The sequence below is a fragment of the Nerophis lumbriciformis genome, linkage group LG17 (assembly GCF_033978685.3).
Source record: "Nerophis lumbriciformis linkage group LG17, RoL_Nlum_v2.1, whole genome shotgun sequence".
In the NCBI taxonomy this organism is placed as follows: domain Eukaryota; kingdom Metazoa; phylum Chordata; class Actinopteri; order Syngnathiformes; family Syngnathidae; genus Nerophis; species Nerophis lumbriciformis.
Genome location: NC_084564.2, coordinates 259,541 through 270,000, shown reverse-complemented (window position 1 = coordinate 270,000; position 10,460 = coordinate 259,541). Strand labels below are relative to the sequence as shown.

Here is a 10,460-nt window from a genome sequence, read left to right as displayed (position 1 = left end):
TTACAGTGTAACCCTACAACATGAATATTACAGTGTAACCCTGCAACATGAATATTACAGTGTAACCCTGCAACATGAATATTACAGTGTAACCCTGCAACATGAATATTACAGTGTAACCCTGCAACATGAATATTACAGTGTAACCCTGCAACATGAATGTTACAGTGTAACCCTGCAACATGAATATTACAGTGTAACCCTGCAACATGAATATTACAGTGTAACCCTGCAACATGAATATCACAGTGTAACCCTGCAACATGAATATCACAGTGTAACCCTGCAACATGAATATTACAGTGTGACAGCAGGTGGCAGTAGACAACCTACCTGAGGGCCCCTGAGTGCGAGCACACGTCTATCAGACTTCATCTCCACGCTGCCACCGTTACACTGAAACACAACACACACTTCTGAGGCTCCGCCTCCTCTTCCTCCAGAAGAGGAAGTGAATCATGCACATTCTCACAACGCTTGACCTCATGCTGAGTCAGCATGAACTCTGTGACCTCACCTGAGCTTGCAGCAGACTCCCTGTCTCAGCTGACTGGGGGCCCCTGTGGGTGTGGCCCTCCCCATTTCCTGTGGTGGTCGCCATCTACCAGATAAATAAATATAAATGATAAATGGGTTATACTTGTATAACTACCTTCAAGGTACTCAAAGCGCTTTGACACTACTTCCACATTCACACACACATTCACACACTGATGGAGGGAGCTGCCATGCAAGGCGCTAACCAGCAGCCATCAGGAGCAAGGGTGAAGTGTCTTGCCCAAGGACACAACGGACGTGACTAGGATGGTAGAAGGTGGGGATTGAACCCCCAGTAACCAGCAACCCTCCGATTGCTGGCACGGCCACTCTACCAACTTCGCCACGCCGTCCCATATATATGGTGCTCTGGAGGAGTGCTTAGCTGAGTAGACAACGTGGAGAACTTATAACTGGAGATCTGAACACAGATATTCAACGCAGAGATGCGCCTGTCTTCCAATCTTACAGCAAGCTTTGTAATCTGCACGGCCTCTCCCAGCTAATAACACTACCCACAAAGGTGTGTGATTCCACCCAATCAACCATAGATCTCATTCTCACTTCAGACCGGCCTAAAATAAAAAATAGTGGGGTCATGATCTGTGGTCTTAGCGACCACTATCTAACCTTCTGCACCCGCAAAATAACTCAACCCAAAGCCAATGGCCACATAGCAGCTCAATCCAGATCCCTTAAAACATACTCCAGTGATCATTTCAACCTTGAATTAGGTGAGTGGGACTGGTCCTCTGTGCTCACGAGCAACCTGGTCCATGATGCTTGGAATCGCTTCAAAACAGCCTTCCTAGCAATACTAAATGACATGGCTCCCGTGAGAACAGTCAGAATCAAAGCCCGCTCCGAACCATGGATGAATCCGGATCTATTAGCTGCCATAAAAGACACAGACAGAAAATACTTTGAGTACCAAAAGTGTAAAACCGAAGTAGATAAACAACCCAATAATAACCTCAACTCACTCCTTTCAACACTCACAAAACAATGCAATAAATCAAGAAATAAGGCAAACAACCTGACTAAATCCTTAAAAAAAAATTACAATTTCACCAGCATAGCCACAACTCTAGTCAACAAGCTGTCCCACCACTCTGGTGGCTTTGGTGTAGAACACATTAAAGCCTTCTACAGAAAGCTAGGAGTATCCAACAACGATTTCAAATTAGAAATGGTCTCAGCTGACGAGGTGATTAATAAATTGAGCGCGCTCCACCCAAACAAGACCACCGGCCTTGACAATATCCCCTCCAGATTCCTCAGGGACTCTGTCACCACCATTGCTCCTATCATCACGCACATAATAAACCTCTCAATTACACAAGGCCAAGTACCAAAAGATTTCAAGATAGCAAGAGTAACCCCCCTCTTTAAGAAGGTAGCAAATTAGAACCTGGCAACTACCGACCTGTTTCTATTCTCACTTCCATTTCCAAAGTCATGGAAAAAATAGTTTATGAACAGGTCGATAGATACCTTGCTACTTATAAACTCATGTACAAATTACAATCCGGCTTCAGAACTAACCACTCCACTGACACATGCCTTCTCTATCTGACTTCAGAACTAACCACTCCACTGACACATGCCTTCTCTATCTGACTTCAGAACTACCCACTCCACTGACACATGCCTTCTCTATCTGACTTCAGAACTAACCACTCCACTGACACATGCCTTCTCTATCTGACTTCAGAACTAACCACTCCACTGACACATGCCTTCTCTATCTGACTTCAGAACTAACCACTCCACTGACACATGCCTTCTCTATCTGACTTCAGAACTAACCACTCCACTGACACATGCCTTCTCTATCTGACTTCAGAACTAACCGCTCCACTGACACATGCCTTCTCTATCTGACTTCAGAACTAACCACTCCACTGACACATGCCTTCTCTATCTGACTTCAGAACTAACCACTCCACTGACACATGCCTTCTCTATCTGACTTCAGAACTAACCGCTCCACTGACACATGCCTTCTCTATCTGACTTCAGAACTAACCACTCCACTGACACATGCCTTCTCTATCTGACTTCAGAACTAACCGCTCCACTGACACATGCCTTCTCTATCTGACTTCAGAACTAACCACTCCACTGACACATGCCTTCTCTATCTGACTTCAGAACTAACCACTCCACTGACACATGCCTTCTCTATCTGACTTCAGAACTAACCGCTCCACTGACACATGCCTTCTCTATCTGACTTCAGAACTAACCACTCCACTGACACATGCCTTCTCTATCTGACTTAAGTGGTTGACTTCACCTGCCGTGATGTGATTTATATCAAGATATATGTAAGAAATGTAGCTATACAAGTCAAGCACCAGTGAAATAATGAGTAATAATGTAATGATGTGTTGTTAGTGGATGTCAGCCATGTTGCATAGTTTGCTAGTTCAGTCAAGTGTTTGTTTGGAAGTTCAACTCACCTGACGTGCCGCCGCCTCGCTTCCGTTGCTCCCAACATTCTGCATCTCCATGTCCATGTTGACTCCGGGATACATTCACCAACAAATACGTTTAGGAGTGACTTTATTCAACTTTCAAACCCGGAAGCGTCTCGCAGTTTTAACGCGCGTACCCAACGCAGAAGAAATTGGACTTTCCGAGGGCACCTGAACGTCTCAAGAGAAGGTGGAAATAAAAATGAACGAATTATTCGCTCGGTTTCCGATTTCGGAGTCGCGAAAACGTTTCGAAATGGCTTCTGAGCACGTTACTTTTGTCCACCTGAGTCAGGTGACCTGACAGGTGAGCTCGGCGGGTTTCGGTTTCCTCAACGTCAGAGTGCTCTCTGATTGGTCAACTTCCCGGAAGCCATTTTTTTTGTTTGTTGCGCAATCAACATCTTTATGTACAAAACAAATGTTCATTAAAAAAGTGGGACAACACAAACACATAAAAAGAATAAAACCAAGACAAAATTATATATATATAATATTATTTATATATATTAATATAGTATTGCATACTATTGGAATACTTGTATACATATTTGGCATTAATTACTAGTTAATATTCTTATGCAACGTTGCCCCCGCCCAAAAAAAAGTTCAATGTAGTGAAATAAGATACACAAAATATATTAAAAGTATATAGATGAATAACCACAATAATAAGAATCTACAAAAATAAAAATAATACATACAGTAGTAAAAAACTACTATATACATATACATATACATATATATATATATATATATATATATATATATATATATATATATATATATATATATATATATATATATATATATAGATATAGACATATATATATATATATATATATATATATATATATATATATATATATATATATATGTGTGTATATATATACACACACACACTTTTTTTTTGGCCATATATATATATATATATATATATATATATATATACGTATATATATATATATATATATATATATATATATATATATATATATATATATATATATATATATATGCACAGACACATTTTTTTGGCCATATATATATATATATATATATATATATATATATATATACAGTATATATAAATATACAGTATACATATATATATATATATATATATATTTATATATATATATATATATATATATATACATATATATATATATATATATATATATATATATATATATATATATATATATATATAGATAATGAGGACATCTTCATGCCTTTGTCAGCCAATCTCTGATCTCCTCCCCAGATAAATGTACAGTATCACAAATGTTTATATATATATAGGCACTCCAAGTACAATCATACAACACAGTAGCGTAGTAAGTCTAAGTATTAATTACAGACAAAGTACAGGTTTCATCTAGCAAGTATATTTAATATTTTTTGGCCATTGTAACATCACTCACAGTTTGAACAGTAACACTATGTTTGAATTTAGGAAAATAAAAACACTGTATTTTAACCAAGTGATCATTTGGCGTACCACTAGATGAAGCCCGTGTAACACTGTTGGAGAATCACACAAAAATAACAGAATGTTCAATTTTTGTTTAAAAAAATCATTATTTACCATGAATCATTTTATCCCCAGAAGCCAAAGTATTGTCATTTATTGTGTTTGTGTTCAGTTAAGTTTAACTTCCACTATCTTCTGGAGTGTTAAAGACGGGGTGATATTTAAGTACATTTACTAGATGTAAATGTAAGTACTAGAATAATGTGGCAAAAATACAAGTTAATAAATATTCTATTGTCACTCAACAATGAGAGTGTTTATTGTCATTTGTGTGCATGATGACTTGGAATAACCTGACAATGTTCAAATATAAAGAACACACATGAGAAACTATTGCAAGCAAAGTACAAGATCAAGTTTATACTCACAGGATTAAAATGCACAGCAGAAGTGGGAACATAACAAAAAGATGTCTAGAACTCCAAAAAGAGTGTGAATGTTTTCAGTTCTATAAAGGGCCAGCAGAGGGAGACAGAGAAGGCCTTGCGCGACTTACTGCACTTTCCAAGAAGCACTTTCAAAATATGTGCGTCTTTTTTTGGTGATTGTCATAGTTCACCACCTGGCACGACATCAGTGCGGCACCTGGGGGTCTCCTCCACCTGCCGGACGGTGGACCGACACCGAGGGATGCTCTTCCTCCCCCTCGTCCTTTGGGAGGCTTTTTGTTCGCTCGCCACAGTCCTGCTCTTCTTTACCTGTCAGGTGTTGCTCATCTTTACCTGTCAGGTGTTGCTCTTCTTCACCTGTCAGGTGTTGCTCTTCTTTACCTGTCAGGTGTTGCTCTTCTTCACCTGTCTGCTCTTCTTCACCTGTCAGGTGTTGCTCATCTTCACCTGTCAGGTGTTGCTCATCTTCACCTGTCAGGTGTTGCTCATCTTCCTCCCCCTCCTGTGCGCGCCCAAAAACGCCGTCCCTGTTGGTGTCCTCTCCGACCGACTTCCGGTGCTGTCTCGTGGGAGGACGCCTCCTGAACGACAGCCGCGCTCGAGTCTGAGAGGCGGGAGATGGATTATATATTGACGAGTTGTCTTTTTCTGATTTCATGAAAACAAGTTAAATGAAATCATCAGTTTGAATCTGTCATTTATTGGTTACTCAGGTCGCGAGACAGTACCGGAACGATTATAGGGGGAACTTAAGGGCGACGGACACAGGATATGGAAGTGGAAGAAGTAAGAGCGGGAATAAAATGCAGAAAAAGACAAGTAAAAGCAAGAATAAATCAAATAAACTTATAGTAAAAGTAACTAATAAGTGACAAGTTGGGCAGACAAGATAATCCAGGAAAATAGAAAAGATTCCAACACGTTAAACTTGGACGTTTACTTTCCGCCTGCCGAGGCTCCTTCAAGTCATTAATATGCATCTCTTTAAGGTGCATCTCTTTAAGGTGCATCTCTTTAAGGTGCATCTCTTCAAGGTGCATCTCTTCAAGGTGCCCGTTTAGGTGGCGCCTTGAAGGGGAACTGCACTTTTTGGGGGAATTTTGCCGGTCATTCACAAGCCCTACGTACGACAAGCACAAATGTATTTCTTATGCATTCTAACTCGTAAATAAACACTAGCAAAAGTCAGCTAACAATAGAGGTAATGAGATTCGCTCTATTCTGCATATAAAGCACTTAAAATTATCCAAAAACTTCCATCATGGTTTTATATACACATGCTGTAAGTATATATATGTAATGTAGTAACATTCATAATAACATGTCATATTTACATATTTTATATACACACTAAGTATATATGTAATGTAGTAATATTCATAATAACATGTAATATTCACATATTTTGATCATTTGAAGCATCACAACGTTCACTTTCCCTTCAACAACAACATCAAGACTACTAATCATGGCAGACTTGATGAGAGACAACAACAACTACTTTGGGACAAATGATGATCCAGAAACTTATATTTTTGAGCCTGAGTATAAGGAGGATGATCTACAAGTTTTAGAAGTCAAACACTAAGCATCATGTAGCAGTATTGCTAAGTGCTAAACAAAATATACAAACATAATAAAACAACCACTTACTGTACGATGTCTGCTCTCACTGGGATAAAGACTGATGGGATGTTTATAGTTTCCCCTTTACCTCAACAATTCATCATCATCATCCTCACAAAGGCTTAAAAAAGTGTCTTTCTCACCATCTCCGGGTCTAAGTTGGATGTCAAAGTTGACCAACTTGTGTGTTTATGTCCACAACCTTCTACTATCCAGGTGAGAGACATGATTTATCATCTACAATTCACTTTCACCAACTCAGAGGCCATGCAGCAGCTCACCATGTCAACATAGCAGCAGTTAGCTCTCTCTGACCACGGCGCTACTCCAAGTAGTTCCTCAGCGTTAGCGCTTACAATAACACTACCACTAGTACTTGTTAATATTCAGGTCACCACATGTAAATGAAACATTGTTGGCACTTTTGAAATGTTTTAGAGAATGATTTAAAGGCAGAACTTTTTTCCCGACACTTTGCACCCTGCAGCTTTTAAAACATTGCCGCTAATTTCAGATATTTTTTTTTGTCGACGGCTATAAAATGCAAAAAGTTTTCATCAAACACATGCACAGACACTGAAATGGTGAGTTATCGTTTTGAATTCCTGCTGTTAAAAGCTTTGAATCGGAAGTAGAAGTGCCATCCATAGCGTTTCTACTCGTACGGATTCTTCATTCATCACGCCAAGCAATGTTTGTGAGTTTTACAATATAACTAAAACTATTCTTACTGACTAAAGTGTCCCATGTGCGATGTCTGTAGGAGTGTTTTCATGCATTTCATGCAGTTGTTAGCATTAGCTAATATACTAGCGTGTGTACAAGTGTCTGTGTTAGTATTCTTTTTGTATTGTTTCACTTTCACAAATTCCTCAGTAAATTCACCAAAACATCAGCGTGGAGTTATTGAGTGTGATTAGCTGATTGGAGAGCTAGCTTGCGCAGCTAGTGGCTCCATTACCATGACTTCTGTTTTGCTTGATCACCCATTTTACTGCCTTGTTACAGACACCATTTGGAAACATTTAAGGTATGTAAATAAACATTTACAAAATATTTCTGTTTACAAACCCCATTTCCATATGAGTTGGGAAATTGTGTTAGATGTAAATATAAACAGAATACAATGATTTGCAAATCCTTTTCAACCCATATTCAATTGAATGCACTACATTATATATATATATATATATATATATATATATATATATATATATATATATATATATATATATATATATATATATATATATATATATATACATATATATATATATATATATATATATATACACTATATATATATATATATATATATATATATATATATATATATATATATATATATATATATATATATATATATATATACCAGTAGATCTTTCTAGCATGAACGCGTGACAGCGCAGCACAAACGGGCTAATTGGATTAAACGTCCTCAATCCTCACGCCTGTGTGCACCACCATGTCAGCCACCTCAGATTAGCCGACAGGCGCGCACGCCCGCTGAGCTGACACGCCACCTGGGCGGGGCCACTGTGACCCCATCACTCCCTCCACAGATAGCAGGAAACAACATTGGACACGTAACGTAACAGACGTATGCAAACATCAAAGAGGGTGATAGATATATATATATATATATATATATATATATATATATATATATATATATATATATATATATATATATATATATATATGTATGTATATATATATATATATATATATATATATATATATATATATATATATACACAAACCCCGTTTCCCTGACCATATGAGTTGGTAAATTGTGTTAGAAGTAAATATAAACGGAATACAATGATTTGCAAATTCTTTTCAAGCCATATTCAGTTGAATATGCTACAAAGACAACATATTTGATGTTCAAACTCATAAACTTTTTTTTTTTGCAAATAATCATTAACTTTAGAATTTGATGGCAGCAACACGTGACAAAGAAGTTGGGAAAGGTGGCAATAAATACTGATAAAGTTGAGGAATGCTCATCAAACACTTATTTGGAACATCCCACAGGTGTGCAGGCTGATTGGGAACAGGTGGGTGCCATGATTGGGTATAAAAGTAGATTCCATGAAATGCTCAGTCATTCACAAACAAGGATGGGGCGAGGGTCACCACTTTGTCAACAAATGCGTGAGCAAATTGTTGAACAGTTTAAGAACAACCTTTCTCAAGCAGCTATTGCAAGGAATTTAGGGATTTCACCATCTACTCTCCGTAATATCATCAAAGGGTTCAGAGAATGTGGAGAAATCACTGCACGTAAGCAGCTAAGCCCGTGACCTTCCATCCCTCAGGCTGTACTGCATCAACAAGCGACATCAGTGTGTAAAGGATATCACCACATGGGCTCAGGAACACTTCAGAAACCCACTGTCAGTAACTACAGTTGGTCGCTACATCTGTAAGTGCAAGTTAAAACTCTCCTATGCAAGGCGAAAACCGTTTATCAACAACACCCAGAAACGCCGTCGGCTTCGCTGGGCCTGAGCTCATCTAAGATGGACTGATACAAAGTGGAAAAGTGTTCTGTGGTCTGACGAGTCCACGTTTCAAATTGTTTTTGGAAACTGTGGACGTCGTGTCCTCCGGACCAAAGAGGAAAAGAACCATCCGGATTGTTATAGGGTGAAAGTGTAAAAAGCAGCATGTGTGATGGTATGGGGGTGTATTAGTGGCCAAGACATGGGTAACTTACACATCTGTGAAGGCACCATTAATGCTGAAAGGTACATACAGCTTTTGGAGCAACATATGTTGCCATCCAAGCAACGTTACCATGGACGCCCCTGCTTATTTCAGCAAGACAATGCCAAGCCACGTGTTACATCAGCGTGGCTTCATAGTAAAAGAGTGCGGGTACTAGACTGGCCTGCCTGTAGTCCAGACCTGTCTCGCATTGAAAATGTGAAGCCTAAAATAGCACAAGGGAGACCCCCGGACTGTTGAACAACTTAAGCTGTACATCAAGCAAGAATGGGAAAGAATTCCACCTGAGAAGCTTCAAAAATGTGTCTCCTCAGTTCCCAAACCTTTACTGAGTGTTGTTAAAAGGAAAGGCCATGTAACACAGTGGTGAACATGCCCTTTCCCAACTACTTTGGCACGTGTTGCAGCCATAAAATTCTGAGTTAATGATTATTTGCAGAAAAAAAATAAAGTTTATGAGTTTGAACATCAAATATGTTGTCTTTGTAGCATATTCAACTGAATATGGCTTGAAAAGGATTTGCAAATCATTGTATTCTGTTTATATTTACATCTAACACAATTTCCCAACTCATATGGAAACAGGGTTTGTATATGTATAAATATATACATACATATATATACCAACATATATACATTCATACATATATACATACATACATACATACCTACATATATACATTTAAACATATAAACATGCATACATACATACATACATAAATATTACATACATGTATACAGTACACATGTATATTTATACATATACACACATATATGTATGTATGTATATATAAATATATATATACATACATACATACATGTATGTATATATATAATACATATATAACTGTTTACATACATATATACATAAAAGTATATACACATATATGTATGTATATATATACATACTTACATATATACATTAATAATACATACATACATATGTACATACATGCATATAACATATATGTATGTATATATGTATACATATATATATATATATATATATATATATATATATATATATATATATATATATATATATATATATATATATATATATATATATATATATACATACTTACATATATACATTAATAATACATACATACATACATACATACATACATATATACATACATGTATATAACATAT

The 10,460-nt window shown here is 37.3% G+C and overlaps 2 protein-coding genes across 5 annotated transcripts in view; both read right to left on the bottom strand.

Annotated features, from left to right (window-relative positions):
* The window catches only part of LOC133614148 (TPA-induced transmembrane protein), a 12,371-nt gene extending 8,995 nt beyond the window's left edge, over positions 1 to 3,376 (bottom strand). The window contains exons 1-3 of the mRNA XM_061971960.2: positions 3,003 to 3,376; positions 518 to 601; positions 334 to 396 (exon numbers count right to left, since the gene is read on the bottom strand). Coding sequence (XP_061827944.1) covers positions 334 to 396; positions 518 to 601; positions 3,003 to 3,077 — 222 coding nt within the window. The 5' untranslated portion in view covers positions 3,078 to 3,376. The remainder of the gene's footprint in view (positions 1 to 333; positions 397 to 517; positions 602 to 3,002) is intronic.
* A 1,511-nt stretch (positions 3,377 to 4,887) lies between these two features.
* LOC133614147 (capZ-interacting protein) overlaps positions 4,888 to 10,460 on the bottom strand; it is a 29,085-nt gene continuing 23,512 nt past the window's right edge. For 2 of the 4 annotated variants that reach the window (XM_061971957.2, XM_061971959.2), the window contains one exon: positions 4,888 to 5,547. In XM_061971957.2, coding sequence (XP_061827941.1) covers positions 5,128 to 5,547 — 420 coding nt within the window. In that variant the 3' untranslated portion in view covers positions 4,888 to 5,127. The remainder of the gene's footprint in view (positions 5,548 to 10,460) is intronic. The other 2 variants (XM_072915039.1, XM_061971958.2) reach the window with 2 other exon arrangements.